Raw genomic sequence first — 18,365 nt, forward strand, 5'->3', positions numbered from 1 at the left:
TCAGCCCACATATAGATAAGCTTATTTTCTTTTGGCATCATTTTTTTTCTCTCTATGGGTGCTAACTGTTAAACCCATTTAGAGAGAAAAAAACCACTGATTTTCCATGTTCTGTACCCAGGTATATGGTGGCTAAATAGGGCCTTATCATCAACTTGTATGGCCTTTTATATTTGATTGTCTGTGGTGTCTTTAGGGGAAATTGTCACCCCTGTTAAAGGTGACCCCTTAAATCACACACACACACACACACACACACACACACACACACACACACACACACACACACACACGAAGCTTCTACAGTAATGTTTCCATGTGACTTTAAAACAAAATGTCTTTAGTGTTTGTTTTCCTTCCTTGTGTTCTCCCCTTCCCTCCCCCAATTTAACCCTTCCTGGTCTACACTCCTCTTTCTTTTTCTTTTTTTTTTTAAGATCTTTTTTTATTTATTTTACGTATGTGAGTACACTGTAGAGTGAGTACACTGTAGCCATCTTCAGACACACAAGAAGAAGGTTTCGGATCCCATTACCGATGGTTGTGAGCCACCATGTGGTTGCTGGGAATTGAACTCAGGACCTCTGGAAGAGCAGTCGGAGCTCTTAACCACTGAGCCATCTCTCCAGCCCCTACTCTCCCCTTTCAATGATTTATGCCACCACATTCTATCTCTCCTTCCTTGAATAACAAAGACTTTTTACTACTTCCCTGACCTCTATGGGTACTCCAAATGAAACACACACATAGCTCAAAATGTATTCACAGAAGAGAGAAAACATGTTCGGTTTGTCCTTCTGGGTCTGGGTTACCTCACTCAGATGCTTGTTTTTAGCTCTGCCCGTTTACCCAAGAATTTTTTTTTTAAAGATTTATTTACTTTATGTATGTGAATACACTGTTGCTGTCTTCAGACACACCAGAAGAGAGCATCAGATCCCACTACAGGTGGTTGTGAGCCACCATGTGGTTGCTGGGAATTGAACTCAGGACCTCTGGAAGAGCGGTCAGTGCTCTTAACCGCTGAGCCATCTCTCCAGCCCCCCAAGAGTTTTATACTTTCATTTTTCTTAACATCTGAGTAATATCCCGTTGGGTAATGTACCACATTTTCACGATTCACTCATCAGTGATGGACACCAAAGTCCTTTCTGTTTCTTGGTGACCATGGTACAGCATCAGTGAGCCCACAGGGGCAGGTATGTTGTAGGTGAATATGAGAGTCCATTGCGTGTGTGCCCAAGAGTGGGCTAGCTGGATCCTGTGGTAAATCTATTTATAGATCTCTGAGGAAGCTCCTCGATGTTTTCCAGAGTAGTGCACCAGTTTTCACACGCACCAGCAGTGAATAACTTCTCTTTTCTCCCCAGCCGCGCCAGCATATGCCATCCAGTTTTGTTTTTTCCTTCTTTGACTGGCGTAAAAAGAAATCTCAAACTAGTTTTAATTTGCATATCCCTGATGGCTAAGGGTGTTGAGAATTTAAAAAAATATATTTCTGAGCCATTTGTGTTTCGGCTTCTGAGAACTCTCTATTTAGTCTTATGCACCATTTTAAATCGGGTTGTTTTCTTGATGTTTGAGCTTTTGAATTTTTTGTATAGTCTAGACACTAATCCTCAGAGGTATAGCTGGTAAAGATTTTCCCCCCACGTTTTGTAGGCTGCCTTTACGTAAATGCTGGTGTCCTCTGCTGTGAAGAAGGTATTTAGTCACGAGGTTCCATTTATTAATTATCGGACTTACGTAATGTTTCCACTACCGGGATCTTGTTCAAAAAGTCCTTTCCTGTGCCAGTGTGGTGGGGAGGTGTGTTTCTTGAAAGCAACCAAAAAAGAAGGATCCTGTTTTCTAATTCAAACTGTTAGTTTGTGTCTTTCTGTGGAGGAGTTGAGACCATTTTTTTTTTCTTTTTTTTTTTTCGGAGCTGGGGACCGAACCCAGGGCCTTGCGCTTGCTAGGCAAGCGCTCTACCACTGAGCTAAATCCCCAACCCCAGAGACCATTGTTAATACTCAGAATTACTGCTGGAAGATGTGAACTACTGCCTGTCACTTTGTGGCTCTTGTGTTTTCTCAGGTGTATAAAGAGAACTATAAACACACTCAAGAGGTCACAGGGAACACAAACAACCGAGACAAGCCATGGAAAGATACGTTCTCAGTGCTGGACATGGCTTCCTCGCTACAAGTCCCCTTCCCACACTCATGTCCTTTTGTCTTGTTTTGTGACTCATTTGGCTTAAGGAAGGCCATCTGTGTGACCACTGGTTTAGAACTGTCCTCTGGAGCCTGGTAGACTCATCTGATAGACCGCTCCTTCCTGGGAATCTATCAGTAGCCAATAATTCAGGAGCCTTAAAAGCCCTCCTCCATCCCTGTCTTGACTGATGACAGCCCCAGTTCTGTGCAGGCCCTGGGGAGGCATCTGTAGCTGCCTTGATATTTGATGCATGATACCAGGGCTGAGGCCAGAAGACAGCATTCCATGGTCTCTTCCCTATCTTCCCGTACTCCCCTGCCCACTCCCTGCCCTTCTGTAAAGTTCCCTGAGACTCAGGACAGTTGCAATGAATGTGCTGGTTAAGGACAGGCATTCAGCCTTTCCTAGTCTTAGCATCTGGAACAGCCATGACTCTCTGCTTTCATCTATGGTGTAAACGCAGAGATTCAGAAAGCAGTTTCGAGCCATGTCAACTCAGTTACACAACAGCACTAAGTTCCCCCCAGGGTCCAAGACTTTCCCTGCCATGGGCTTCTAACCGGATTTATGGAATCAATACCTCAGGTCCAAACAAAGAGCAGGTTATGGAGTTCACTAATTAACTCATGACAGGACCTTAGTGAGTAGATTACCAATGCTGTGTGCAATGTCTGGTGTGTGCATGGATTCCAGGGTCCAGAGGGAAGCTACAACTTCTACAGGACTTAGCATCTGGGTTAATATGAATGGTCTGATGACTCGGAGGTCGTGTTTGATCACAACTGCCATTGCCACCTGTGCACCTGTTTATGTCAATGTGGCACAAGACAGAATCATTTCAGAACAGGGAACGTCATTTGGGGAAACACCTCCCCCAGCAGACTGGCCTGTGGGTAAGCCTGTGGTATGTTTTCTTGATTGATGTGGTTGGGCCCAGCCCACTGTGGGCGGTGCCATCCTTGATCTGGAGGGTATAAGAGAGCAGGCTAAGCAAGACAACACTGAGCAAGCCAAGTGAGCAGCACGCCTCACTTCCTTCAGTGATGGACAGTGGTGTAGACATATAAGCCGAGGTAAAACCTTTCTTCTTCAAGTTGCTTCTGGTCATGATATATCATTATAGCAACAGAGATGCTAACTAAGCAAGTCCCTTAGTCTCCCTGAGCTCTGCTTTCTTTGCTCATCAAGAGAATTCTACAGGGCTGGAGAGATGGCTCAGTGGTTAGAGCACTGGCTGCTCTTCCAGAGGTCCTGAGTTCAAATCCCAGCAACCACATGGTGGCTCACAACCATCTGTAATGAGATCCGATGCCCTCTTCTGGTGTGTCTGAAGACAGCTACAGGGTACTTGCATATAATAAATAAAAATATCTTTAAAGGAATTCTACAGAGGAGTGCATGAAGGCATGCAAGCTGCTATTCTTCTTTGCTTTGGTGTTGCTGCTTTGCTCTTTGGGGACAGGGTCTCATTGTGTAGCCGAGGCTAACCCAGAACCACTATCCTTCTGTTTCAGCCTCTTGAGTGCAGGGCTTGCAAAAGTATACCACATGGCAGCCACTTTTGCCCACCCTCTGAGGTCATCAGGGATCTGTCGCCTCTGAGATAAGCCCCCTCAAAGGTCCTTCAGAAGTTGGCTGAGGAGTGCGTGGTGCCCTGTGACTCTGCTTTCCTGTGAACACACAGATTTGTTTCAGTGTTTCTGACTCCGCGTGGGATCCTGGGATTGGCAGAAATGCCTGGGATTGTGGATGGGAGTGGGGAGGCTAATGGAGGGGGTCTGGTCAGGGTGGGGAGCTTCTCTAGGGACTTTTCTCATCCTCTCACCTCTATGATGGAATGACTGGCAGCTTTGGGTCACCAAAAAGACCTGACAATGGCGCTGACTGCAGAGCTGCTCAAGTGTCCCAGCATCCCGGGGCCTCTGCATGCTCCATAGTCACCCACCGTTAGCATCCCCAGCCACCATGGTTAGTCTATCCACTCTTTCCTGTTTTGATTGTTGTTGTTTTCTTCCTTTTTTGTCCGACATCACTTCTTCAAGGGAAAGTGTGTAAAACCTAGTTTAGACGCACACAGGATCCTCTGAGCAACTCTGCTAAGAACCTATTGTGGTTTGGGGGCTCCAAATCACATCTCCTCAATATTAAGATTGATTAAGGTGCAATAAAGAATCACATACCCTTCTGGAGACTCCTAAGACACACACTAGCCACCCAGAGGAAGTCCGGTCTCCAGACAAGCACCTCAAGAAGTACAAACATGTTTCCTGCATCTGCAAACTCACGCGGGGCAGGGGCCACGGCTCCTATCCGCAATCTCAGCTCTCGGACTACTGAGCCAGGAAATTACACTGGTTCAAAGCTAACCTCAGCTACATAGTGAGTTCAAGGCTAGCTTGGACTACATAGTGAGACCCCATCTTAAATAAAAGAAAACAAATAACAACCCCAGGTGGAACTTCATTTACAAGGAATAAAACCAGGTCAAAGGCTGTCACTGTCACTGCTCAGAACTGATGTTTTGGTTGTTACTCAGGGTATACACACACACACACACACACACACTCACACGCACACACACACACACACACACACACACACACACACACACACAGGAAATAGCCCATCTTTCCTGGAGAAACAAGTGTTATGAAAAACCCTGCATTGCACTAAAAATAAGCGTGTTGAGGTGCTTCTGGGGAAGCAGCAGGAGAGCGATACAGCCCCTGAGCTCACTAAGAGATTGCATCCAGGCTTTGGCACAGTTCTAGCGTGATCTGCTGGCCATGCCTGCTCCTAACAGATGTCAGTCTGGGTTCAGGACGCAGGAGGAGGGATCATAGCCAGTAAAACAGCTGAGGAGGCGTCCCCAGGAATAACCCAAAATTCCACCCAAGGAAAAGGATCTCAGTCCCCAACCAGGTCACCATCTGTGGAAGACAGATCTCTGGTACCTCTGACATAATCTTCACAGCTCTAATTTCCAGGCCTTGGTTTCCTGGCTCCTTTCTAGGGAAGCCCTCTTTAGCCCTTAAATCTCACAGAGAACCCTCTGGCCATGTCTTATTCTTCCCCAGTCAGTTACCTCGCACAGCCTTCCCCAACTTCTTTATAACTGTTTAGAACAGCAAAGAAAGCTCTAGTGTTTAGATAGGCAGCATGGGGTGTCCCAGGGGCCTCCCCAAGAAATTACTTTGGGGGCTTTAAACCCTCCCTTCCAATCTACTGGGTTTCCCATTACTCTCCCAAGCTCTTCCCAAACAAATGCAAACACATCTAATGTAAAATAAAAGGAACGTTCAAGACCAATCCCCAGTCCTGATGGTAGAACAGCCTTTATGGTTAGCATCCATATTAGCCGGCAGAGTTGGCTGATGGCAGCCTCCTCCTCTGTAAAATGGAGGCAAGACTGTCTTCCTGCTGTGCTATAGACCAAATGGACAAGGTGTGTAAAGGCTTTGTTCCTGGCTAGGACCCGGTCAGGTCTCTTTGAGATGCTGCAGTTGCGATGTGGTGTCCTACAGCCCTCCACTGGCTACACTGAAGCATCTCTGTAGTTGAGTTGGCCACACCCAGGGCTGGGCTTATCCTTCTACTCTGTATGCTGTCCTCAGGGGTCAGCAATGGGGTGAGCTCTCAATGGATGTCCCGTAAGTTTTTCTTCCCATGGTGTCAGCTCTTCCCTACCATAGTAAGAGGCATCACCGAACACCCAGTTCCCCAGTCACCTAGTGTATTAGTTAGGGTTTTACTGCTGTGAGCAGACACCATGACCAAGGCAACTCTTATAAGGACAACATTTAATTGGGGCTGGCTTACAGGTTCAGAGGTTCGGTCCATTATCAACAGGGTAGGAACATGGCAGCATCCAGGCAGGCATGGTGCAGGAGGAGCTGAGAGTTCTACATCTTCATCTGAAGACCATTAGCAGAATACTCCCAAGCAGCCAAGATCCTCATCTTAAAACCCACATGCACAGTGGCACACCCACTCCAACAGGGTCACATCTTCTAATAGTGCCACTCCCTGGGCCAACCATATGCAAACCATCACACATAGAAACTCCCTCTTTTCTCCACCCTCAATGGCCAGGTGTTACTAGCTGGCCTATCTCCTCCACCTCCACGATGGTGTCAGCTGGTACCCTGCACACCAACAGAGCCTCTTCTCTGAGTTCCCTCCTTCCTCTCTGCCCTCTGCTGGCACTTCCGGAGCAGCCAGGGTGTCCTTTGAGACACTTTAATCAGACCCTGCCTGATACAGCTTCTTACCATGGCCACCTCAGTGGTGTCCATGGAATTTAGAATAAGACTAGCTCTTTGACCTCATCTCTGGAAAGTTCCAAATATGTTCTTTGAGGAAGCCTTCACACCTGCCCTTGTCACCTCCTGGAATATCATTCCCTGTAATCAATCTTCACACATTTCTCCCTATTCGGGCTCTCCCTGACCACTCATGCATCCATCCATCCACTCACCCACCCACTCATCCATTCCACTACCCACCCACTCATCCATCCATCCAACCACCCACTCACCCACCCACTCATCCATCCATCCATCCATCCATCCATCCATCCATCCATCCATCCATCCATCTACCCTTTCCTACCACCAGAATGTAAGCTTTCTCTTGTTTACAGTCTCTAGTGCCTAGAGTATCTCCAATGTGTGTTTAATTCATATTTATGGAATAAATAAATAAATGTGGTCCACCGTGATACAATGACATAGCAAGAACGTGTGTTTGAACCCTGCCTTCAGTTACCAGCACAGATCGCCTAACCCTTTGATATTGCCTAAGGGACACAGTCTGAGGTGCAGTTTTGGTTCTGATATTTGGCTTTTGTCCTTGGCTTCTGACACGGTCCCTCGTCACTTGTGATTTCCTGAGTGACAGGAATACCATTTGCTTTAACCAAATGTCCCTTGGTAGCCTCCTGTATGGGAACCGGTCACCAGAAAACCCAGTAATAACGGGAAGCTTGCAGTGTTCAAACCCATACTTCCTTTCTGCACAGGACATTCTAATTTCCATTAAGAAGAAGCAATGGGGGGTGGCAAGATGGCTCAGCAGGCAAGGTACTTGAAGCCAGGCCTGGTGATCTGAGTTCAGTCTCTAAAACTCACCTAGTGGAAGGAGAGAGAGGAGTTGTTCTCTGACCCCCAGAGGAACACCGCAGCAGGCATGCCCTCCTCTAATACATAAGCGGAGATGTTGTCTCAATATATGCTATGGGGGAAAGATGTTTGCATTGTGCGTGCAGATTGAACAGGTCGCCTCTACCTGCTCCTGAGTCCCTGGGGTATATAAATCTACTGGGACAGAGCAAATAAAAGATGGGGCAGAAATGTTTGGTGTTTGGAAGACGGACGTAGAATGAGCAGGTGCATGTGGCTGAGCAGATCTAGAGAGGCCTCAGGTTACACGGAGAGGTTACAGGCAGCAGGAAAGGGGACACCGAGGCACCCGGAAAATGCTGAGTCAGCAGAGCTTTAAAGTAGGCTAAAGGTCACAAGAGGGAACTGTCGGATCCGAGATCTTCTCTACCCACATCAAATACAGGCATAGAGCAGTTCTGAAGACTTGAATCCTGGCACAAGGCTGAGTGCTGTGTTAGATGCTAGACCAAAGGGAGAATCAGAGCGCAGGAAAACTAAATGTATACTAGCATCCTACCCTCCATCGCAGCCCTAGAAATCCAGGAAAAAGGCCGAAAACATTTCAGTCCAAGAGAAGGCTTACCAAGGCTTTGGATGACTCTGTTGCTTACGGGAGAAAAGCCGGAGAGCAGGATAGTGTGTGAGGGAGAGCCCCAGACAGAGAACAAACACTCAGAAAGCAACAACTTAGAGAACCCAGAGCGGCATCTGTGAGTGATTCTGAGTTTCTAATCCCAAACAGTCCCGCTCTGCTCTGCAGGGGGTCTGGGGGGAGGCACGTCCTGCAGGCACCTGGGGCCAGCAGTGAAACAATCTATAAAGAGGCAAAAAGGAAAACTCACTTCAGCCAGACTTAGCCAGCCAAGCTGGATCAAACATCTGGAGTCTGATGCCGTGAGGTTTACTGTAAGCATATTTAAACACAGTACAATTAAGGAAAGGTTTCCTGGCATAGGACAGTCCCAGGTACAGAAGGAGGCATAATTACATTGTCACTTCATCCAAGATGGCTTCCAGAGCTAAGCCCACATGCTTCAACTTAAGGCCTTGGGAAGGATCTGCTGAGATCTTTGTCATACAGAGTGTAGAGGTCATTTGAGTTATTAGCCACCCCCAGTCCTTGTTGTGGGAGCTTGGGGGAGCCCCTGGCTATACCCATGATGCAAAGGTAATCTAGACTATTAAGAATATCCAGTCCTGGTTGCAGGGGCTTGATTTGGCCTGTCCCTTCAGATAATACAAAGGTCACCTAGACTGTCAGCCACGTCTGGTCCTGGTTGCAGGAGCTTGACATAGTCCTTCAGATAACATAAATTACTGGGCTGTTAAACTTAATGTGTCTGGCTTCTGTCCTTGTTCTTGTCCAAATCTCAGCCTTTTGGGTAGAGAAACTCCCTTTCCTTTGAAAAGACAACCGTGCCTACCTAACATCCCTGATTTCCCTGGTGATCTGAGAGTGCGAGGACCTGCGCGCTCCCAACATCGCTTACTAACAATGAGAATATGTGACTTAACTCTTCAAAATCGCTTTACACTGTCGGGCATGGTGGCACACACCCTCAGTCCCTGCATTCAGGAAGCAGAAACAGGCAGATCTCTAGTGTGCATAGCAAGCTCTAGGCCAGCCAGGCTGCATAGTAAGGGCACACCTTAAAGTAAAACACCTTTATACTTACCAGTGGGCTTAAAAATCTCGGTCAAAGAAGATAAATATTAATCAATCCCATAAATAAAATAAAAAAACACCTGCTGTCCTTATTTGTCAAACATCTTCTAGGTAAGAGATTTGAATTAAAGTGGCCTCTATAGGCTTCTAAGTCTGAATATTTGATCCCTGGTTGATGGCACTCTCTGCCTCCTGCTTGCTGTTTGAGATATGAGTTCTCACCTTTCCCTGCAAACATATCTTTGTTCCACCGGCTGGACTCTAACTCCTGGAATGATAAGACTTATTAAATGATTCGATTTTATAAGTTGCCTTGGTTGTGGTGTGTTATCATAGCAACAGAAAAACAACTAAGAGAGAATTTTGTACTAGAGAGTGGAGTATTGCTATGGCAGACCTGACCGTGGTATTTTGAGAAGTGTGGAAGACTTTGAACTGAAAAGGTAGGTAGACACTGTAAGCGTAGCTTAGCGGGCCCTCCCGGCAGGAGCTTGGAAGACGGCAATGCTGGGAGCAGTGTGGACTGTGGGCCCAGTCTAAGAGGTTTCATAGCAGAACAACATCAGAAACTGGGCTAGAGAATGTTTTGCGATATTTTGGCTTTGTGTCTATCTTCTGCCCTTGCCCTAAGGATTTTCCTCAGGCTAAATTCAAAGGGAATGGACTGACTTCTCTGGCAGAAGGGATTTCAAGACAGCCTATCGACTCTGTGGCATGGCTTTTAGTAATCACTCTTAGGAAGGTCTATGGTTAAAAAGAGCCTAGAGGTCAAAAAGAAACACAAAATGTACTTTTGTACATTTTTCCTTTGGGGAGGAAAGAACACTAGGACATTTAGTGGTGGACCTAAGGTGTGATGGTTTGGGTGAGCATAGCTCCTATAGGCTACGGATTTGAATGCTTAGTTCTCTAGTTGGTAGACTGTATTACAAAGGATTGGGAAGTGTGGCCTTGTTGAAGGAGATATGTCACTAGGGGTGGGCTTTGAGGTTTCCAAAGCTCATGTTCTCTCTCTCTCTCTCTCTCTCTCTCTCCTCTCTCTCTCTCTCTCTCTCTCTCTCTCTCCTCCCCCACCCCCCTCAGGTAAGGTATAAACTCTTGATTCTGCATCAGTACCATGCCTGCCGGAAGCCATGCTTCCCACCATAATAATCATGGACTGACTGAAACTGTAGGCAAGTCCCCGACTAAATGTTTTCTTTTATAAGTTGCCTTGGCCATGGGCTCTTGATATCATAGCAACAGGGAAGTAGCTAGTGCACAAATGCTCTCCAGGCCTTGGAGGCTGTGTCAGCCCCCTTCTATTCCTTCAGTATAATATGTGGGATAAACCAACTCGAGAGCAAAGGATGATTTTGGCTCCTGGTTTCGGGGGTTTTGGTCAGGTGGCCCTGCTGTTTGCGATCTGTGGTGATATCACACTTGGTGTAATGGTAAAATGCATGGTAGGGTCACTTCACGACTAGGAGACAAAACAGAGGTAGAGGAAGAGACTGGTGTCCTGCAATTCCCCCAGGGCATGCTGGGACCTTCAGGTGGATTCTGCCTCACCTCTGCTGGAGGCGAAACCTGGAGAAAGGATTCATCCTGCTGTCCAAGAGAGTGGAGATCGGTGGGGGTGGGAGGGTGGAATGCAAGGTGGAGAGGTGGGGTTGGGGGGGAGTGGTAATTGTTTGCAATTCTACTTAGAGTGCCTTCTGTGTAGGCTTAGATCTTTCAAAACCTATTTAATAACGACTCTTAAATGCCTCAACCTCCCTTCTAGCCCACCACCCACCAGAGGAAAAGACAGTAACAGGAAACAGGGGTTGGGGAACCTGTTTAGAATAGTTCTTTGGGGCGATTCCAATCTTACAGTCTAGTCCACTAGCAAACACCGAACAGGAATCAGCAGCGGCAGTTCAATAAGAGAAACTGAGAGCCTCTACCAACCGGCAAGAGGCCAAGCAAGCAGCAAGAAGCTGTCAGAATGTCACGAGAAGTTATTTGGCGAGTTACTCTCTACAAAGTCACAACAAGCGAAGATCAGTGATGTATTGCAAGGAGAACCAATGCAAGAGCTTCCTCCCACTGTCTGCAGTGTCATATCTATATTCTTTCTGAACATCACCGCCCCCTTTCACTTGACAGCTTCAGCAAAATATCCTCTCACCTGTGTCTCTGCTTCAGCAAAACTCACGCGACACAACTGAGGCCCCAAAGAAACCGGAAATTCCCACTTGACTTCTGTACAAAAGTTTGTTCTGTGAGGGACATTATAAGAGCCTTATTTGTTTGGGGCGCAACTGACCAACTCCACCCCCACCTCTACACCTTCTTGTCTCATAAAAGGAAAAATGAAAACTAAAAAATTCTTTGGATAGTCATGGCCCAGAAATGCAGGTCCTATACCAGGCATGGTTGCTCGGTGCCTGTAACCCTCGCATGTGAGAAGCAGAGGCAGGGAAATCAGGAGTTCAAGACCAGCCTTGGCTATCAAAACGAAAACAAAACCTAAGAAGGAATTGTTGGAAAAGCTCAGGGACAGTTCTAAATATAGCAGGCAGTAAACGGCGCTGGCTCCCTGTCAAGTTATTATAAACTATCACAGTAAAATATTTTTCCAGTTTCTCTTATTTGAAAACATGATGTCTGGCTTTCAACAACAATGAATTCTGAGGCATACTAAAAAAAGAAAAGAAAAATACAGTTTAAAATGCATCAGTCATAAATCATAGTTTAGAAGTTATATACACTTTCATATTCTTAGAAATTATAATATTAATAGCACCACTAATTGGTGCTTTGTATATTTTTCCTAGTAATCTCTAGGTAACAATTAACTCCATTTAGCCCTTCTCTAAATCTATGAATTCAATTTTCTATATATTTTATGTCTTAAAAATGGTTTTGTAGCACGTATACAATATTGATTATTTTATGTACATACATAAAATAATTATTATTTTGCCTGCACATACATATCTTCATTATTTATGTGTAATTTCCTCAGAGACAAGAAGAGGACATGAGATCCCCTGGGACTGGAGCCACACTGGAGTGTGGGTGCTGGGACTTGAACCCAGGTCCTCTAGAAGAGTGCTTAACTGCTGAGCCATCTCTCCGGACTCTGGCCTATGAATTCTGATCTTTGCTTTAAAATCTTTATCTCTAGCTTTTCCATCTAGAATCGTTTCCTTCTGTCTGAAGAACACCCTTTAATACTTTTTTTTTAATATAAGTATGCTGGTAAAATAATTCCATTTTCTCATCACATGAAAATGTCCTACTTCGTGTTCTTCTTAAAGCATGTCTCTGCTGAGAATAGAATTACTCTCTCTTGGAACACTAAATATATCATCTTACTGTTCTAACAGCTGTGTTCCTGTGGAAACATTGGCTGTTAGCTTATATCTCCCTCCTTTTAATAATTTCAAGATTTTATATTCCTTTGTATCTGCTTTACTCTGCTATACAGTGACAGGGCACTTTGTTTCGTTTTGTTTTATTGTTGAGGATTAATCCTGAGCCTCACACACCCTCGGCAAGCGCTGCCACTCAATGACAGCCGAGGCTTCATTTGCCCCTCAGCAATGCGTTAAACTCGTGGATCTATGACTTCTCATCTTTCACGTTTAGAGATTTCCCAATCACCCTCTCCTCAGATATTCCGTTTTGAGACAGTATCTTCCTCGTGTCCCATGATGAACTTGAACTTCTAGCAATCTCCTTACCCCAACCTCCCAAGTATTATAAGCCACCATGCCTAGTTTTCATACATCTTGGCCTTTACATTCCCTTTTCTTGTCCCTTAATTATATGTTAAGACTTCTCAATTCTCATTTATGCTTCTTGATCCCCATTTATTCTCCATTTTTTCCTTATCTGTGCTTTCTTCTGAGCATTTTTTCCTGATCTTCCAATTGACTAATTTTCTTCACAACCTCATCTAATCTTCTGCTTAATTCTTTCTCTGAGTTCTTAAACTCCCTTATTTTCTCCCTTTTCAGTCTCTCATTTATTTGGGTCTTTTTCAAGTTGGCTTTGTTTTCTTTCTTTCTTTCTTTTTTTTTTTTCCGGAGCTGAGGACCGAACCCAGGACCTTGTGCTTGCTAGGCAAGCGCTCTACCACTGAGCTAGATCCCCAACCCCAGCTTTGTTTTCTTATATAGTTTCCAGTTTTCTAGAAAATTCCTCTACCCTGACTTGTTTTTCTTGAATACAGTAAGGGCAGTTATTTCAAAGTTGTGTTTCCTATAATTCCTGTGCCTTAAGTCTGTTTGATTCTGTATCTGTTTTTTCGGTTTCTATTGATTTACATGCCTTTTGTGTTTTTGTTTCCTCATGTTACCAGGTTCGACTTTGTGTCATTTTTATCTTTTTTTCCTTTGCTGAAGTAAAATTACATATAGTAAAACGTAGCCATTCCTTCCCCTCCCTGCCTACTGGGAATGGAACCCAGAGTCTTGTGCATCCTAGGCAAGCATTCTACAACTAGGCCACACCCCAGCTCTTAATGTGTTCATCTTTCTACTTTTGTTGCTGTTTTGAGGCAGGGTCTCACTATGTAGCTCTGGCTGTCCTGGAAGTCACAATGTAGAGAAGGCTGGTCTGAAGCTCACAGAGATCCACCTGCCTCTGCCTTTCAAGTGCTAGGATTAAAGCTATGTACCTAGTTTTGATGTGTTCATCTTAAGTGCACAATTAATTGAATTTAAATAAATGTATACTTTGAGCTAGCTCACATTCCTGAGAAATTATAGAATTCCCCCTTTATTTAAAAAAGTGTATTGTATTTTTGTTTATCTTTTTGTCTGCATGCAAGGGTGAAGTACCCACAGAGGCCAGAAGAGGGCATCAGATTCCTTAGAGCTGGAGTTACGGACAGTTGCAGCAGGCTGCTGTGGGTGCTGAGAACTGAGTGCAGGTAGTCTACAAGAGTAGTGAGCGTTTTTAGCTCCTGAGCCATTTCTCCAGGCCTAGAAAGATTTTGTTACCCCATAGTTCTCTGATAGTCTTTCTTCTCAGTTCATCTGTAACCTTTGTATCCTGATCACTAATTTTATTTTCTGTCTATGACAACTTTGTCTGTTTTAAGACAGAATCTTTTTGGAATATTAAGTATGTGCTGTCTGTTAGGGGTTGGTCTGGTGCTGCTGTGTATTCAAATGGTAAATTCTGGCCCTCAAGATCCAGTTGTCTCCCAAAGAAATTCTCATGCATAAACCGTGCTCCCCAAGTTAATTGGAAAATGGAAGGCTAAAGCCTGTGATTGGGCAATAGATAGAGGTAGACGGGTTTTCAGTCACCTGACTGGGGGTCCCAGGTAGAAGAGGGGGGAAGAGAAAGGAGACCAACGGAGGAGGAAGTCACCATGAGAGGAGACAGACTATGAGCACATGGCCAGGAGGAACAGCGAGTAACAAGGGACATATGTCTGGGATATAAATTAGAATCGCTCCAAAATTTGCCCAATCTAGGCTTACATCTTATAAATAAAATAACCTGGATTATGTGTCTTTTATGTGTGATAGCTAGAATTTATAATTCATTTACAGATGTCACTCAGTGTGGGGCATAAACCAAAACCTTTTAATTCCACATTCATTTATTAGACATAAAAGATGGTTTCTAGCCCTCAGAGGTGCACTCCATTGAGAGACTCCACCACCTCTCAGTAAAGCCAGCAGCGGGTAGTGAGCAAAGGCTGTGGTAAGGTCTCTCTTGACCTGCAGATTCTCAACACTCTTCCTCAAGCTACAACCTAAGGGTACAACTGGTGCCTGTCACAGGAATAGACCACTGCTAATTTCCCCAAACTTGGTATAACTCATGCTGTAGTCCTTGGGAAGGATCCTTCCAGATTGTTGTGCAGAACGGAGGACCAGCAATTCTCTGGGACTCTGCCAAGCAGCCATGTGGTAGGAAAGATATACGTCCGCCTGGGCCACAGGCAAGTTACCTCACAGCTAATTACAAAACTGAACCATAGCTTCCCTCAAGCCTTCCCCAGGCCCCGGAGCTGAAGCTTAGGGGCATGGCGGACAGAAGGTGGTCTTAAACTGCAGCCCAGTCAAGGTTTATGTGGGGAAAGCCCGGAGCTGTAAAAGTCAGAGGGAGAGGAATTAGCTCCATGTTGGTCTGAAGAGCCTGCAGTCTGAAGGAACTGCTTTCCAAAGCTACAATGGGACTTAGAAGCCCCAAATTTCTATGCTAGGTATAAATTTTCATTACATTGGAGTCTTTGCTCTTTTATTTTTAAAATAAACATATATTTTATATTAAAAATAAAGGGGAGACACAATGTCACAAGACATCTAATTATGTGTAATCTTGCTATACTTACCATCATAAAAATAACAATTATAATATTAAGACAAATAAGGCAAAATAAGACAAATATAAACAGAAAGAGACTGGGAACTTAGATGCTAGATCACAGGCTACAGAACAGAGGTGGAAGGACCTGGCACCTACAACAACACAGAAGATAGCTCCAGATGAGGAAAACCCGCAAAGGCTTGAGGAATTAGAGGGGCAACCCACAGAGCTGTAATATATTAAATTAAGAATTCAGAATCTCTGGATACTCCCTTAAAGCAACGTCACACAATAAAATTATGTTTTGCTTTATAGAGTTTGTAGAGTTGAGATATGTACGTTTATTGATACATCTTGCTAATATGCATATTGGAAATTCCCATGGGCTTCTGCGTCAAATTCTGAAGGGGATGAGTCTGAGACGGCACACCTATTGAAGACTGTCTTGGGAACGCCTTTGGTGACCCAAGCTGAAGCCGCCCAGGCATATGTGTCCATTAGAAGACAACAGCTTTAGGAACAATAGGGCACGGAGCCTATTCTGGATATAGGTCACGGTCCTACAGGTCAAGGCATTATGGGAAAACCAAACTTACAAGGAAGTGCTCATTGAGCAGAAGGGGGATAAGAAACATCCCAGGGATAGATTAAATGGTGCTTTGTTGACTTTGAACATTTTAAAAATCAGTAAGACGGGTAACACAATTATTAACAATCCATGGATTTTAGAATTAACTGCTGAATTAGACCAGACTGTAGAAGTTCTAATTCCAGAATGGAAGAAAGGAAATGTGTTGGATTGGAGAGATTTTTGCATTTGTTCCAACGAGAAGAGAAAAGCTATGTTTTCCATCCAAATTATTAGAAATAAGATTTGACTGGGGAAAGACCTCCTGAAGATCTTGGCTACAGGCAGGAGGAAAAGAACAGTCAGAAGCACCAAATTGGTAACACATAATGCTAACCACACTCTAGTGAAACAACTCTGAAACTGGCTGGGACATATATACATCTCCAGCCAGAATTTTTTTTTTTTTATTAACTTGAGTATTTCTTATATACATTTCTGAGTGTTATTCCTTTCCCGGTTTCCGGGCAAACATCCCCCCCCTCCCCTTCCTTATGGGTGTTTCCCTCCCAACCCCCCCCCCCTTGCTTCCCTCTCCCCAACCGTCTCGTTCCCTGGGGGTTCAGTCTTTGCAGGACCCAGGGCTTCCCCTTCCACTGGTTCCAGTCAGAATTTTAACTTGGATCTTATTGACTATAGAGTCCTCAAGACTTGTCATGCCATCCCTTCATATGGCATAGATAAAAATTTATATTACAGTTTGGGTTAGAACCCAGACTAGCTCAAGAAAGGCAGATGTCTTTCACCTGCTCGAACAATGAACAAAAATTTCATTTTATTCGATCTATGTGCACTGCACATTTCATACATTGTTATTAAGAAATGTTACCTTTAAAAGTTGATGTGTTTTCAAAACAGAAGGACCAAATGCCAATAGGAGGAGCAGGACCTAACAAGATTCATTCTGAAGGATGCTGAGATGCTGACACACTTGTTCTGGAATCTTGCTTCGTCCAGCCTTACAAACTGATCCAGCCAGGACCTCACTTCAATCTAAACTTTCATAGCACCCAGAGACTGGACAGCAAATGTCAAAGCTATTTCTTAGGACTGTTTTCTCTGTTTTCTTGGGCCTGCAAAAAGAAATCCCACGTCCCAAATCAGGAAGCAATTTTAAGACTATTGTCCCATTCCTTAAGTTGAGGTGTATGGTTTTGGTCATCTTACGGATTATGGATGTGTTGTCATTTAAGGGGATGGTCGCACATAGTTATGGCCTTGGACAGGGAGGAAAGGAAATGGGGAACTTAGACCTAGGGGTTTCTCTCTTTCCTTTCCCTTTCTCTATCCTTTCTTTCTTAGATAAAGGGAAGGGGATTGAGAAGGAAGGGGAGTGTCGAAATATAGAAGAATAATAGAAGAAAGGGGTAGAGTATGGAATCTACTCTTCGACTTACAGCCATTGCTATTCTCAAATAAGGTTGCGTTTGTTTACATTGAAATGTGTTATTGTATTTGATACAGGCTTAAGGTTTTCATTGGTACAAATCCTTATGTATTGATACAAAATTTAAGATTGAATTTGTTACAACATAAGTATGTATATTTCAACTCTTGTAAAAGTATTTTGCCTATGCAACTTATTTACAAAAGACAAGGTTTAGTCCCATTGCTTTTTTTTTTTTTTTTTCCGGAGGTGGGGACCGAACCCAGGGCTTTGCGGTTGCTAGGCAAGCACTCTACCACTGAGCTAAATCCCCAACCCCAGTCCCATTGCTTTTAATAGCTTCCATTGCAAACTGTTAGGAATGGTTAAGAAATACAAGCCAATAGTCAAACTTATGGCCATGTAAGATACTAACTAGTCTAGATTATTACAAAAATACACCCTAGTTTGAAAGATAATAAATAGCTAGAAACAAGCAATATTTTCTTCTTAAAATATGCTATCAATACATAACTGGTCTTCAAAAACCTCAGAGATCCATAGAGTATGACATTTAAAGTTGTTTCGTTATTAAAGATCCTTTTCAATTATGAGACAGATTTGTTCCAGGCAGTACCTCCAACTCACTTCAAAGAACATGATGAGTATTGGAAGGACCTCCAATTGGAGATGGTTTTAATTATGGCAAGCTAGCTATTGGGTGAAGAAAGTGTCCTATTCTCCTGCAGAGAGAGTGCTCTCCAAAATGGGCAAACTTAAACACAGGCCAAGTCAACTGCCAAGCTCTGCCAAGACAGAGTAAGCAAGTCCTTCATATTTCCTGCTTCACAAATGTGTCTGCCAGACATGCTGGGCCAGAAGACTGAAGACCGAAGATGATGCTCCAGCATTATAAAAAACACTGGGGACCATCCAGGCAGTCAACTGTCCTTGTCATTTCTACAGCTTTGAAAGCTGCTTGTGCTGCACTCCCTGCTTACTCAGCAATATTCCTTCTCAGGTCTCTGATGGTATTAAAGA

At 44.2% G+C, this 18,365-nt stretch overlaps 1 protein-coding gene across 3 annotated transcripts in view; it reads right to left on the minus strand.

The window, feature by feature from the left end:
• The window catches only part of Chit1 (chitinase 1), a 47,870-nt gene that overhangs the window by 14,886 nt on the left and 14,619 nt on the right, over positions 1-18,365 (minus strand). The window contains exons 1-2 of one of the 3 annotated variants that reach the window (XM_032915043.1): positions 6,474-6,495; positions 3,772-3,872 (exon numbers count right to left, since the gene is read on the minus strand). The exons of 1 other annotated variant lie outside the window; for it this stretch is intronic. In XM_032915043.1, the coding sequence (XP_032770934.1) occupies positions 3,772-3,784 (13 nt within the window). In that variant the 5' untranslated portion in view covers positions 3,785-3,872; positions 6,474-6,495. Of the gene's footprint in view, positions 1-3,771; positions 3,873-6,021; positions 6,496-18,365 lie in introns of those variants that run through there. One more of the 3 variants, XM_032915045.1, reaches the window with a different exon arrangement.

This window comes from Rattus rattus, chromosome 10, assembly GCF_011064425.1.
Source record: "Rattus rattus isolate New Zealand chromosome 10, Rrattus_CSIRO_v1, whole genome shotgun sequence".
NCBI classification, from domain to species: domain Eukaryota; kingdom Metazoa; phylum Chordata; class Mammalia; order Rodentia; family Muridae; genus Rattus; species Rattus rattus.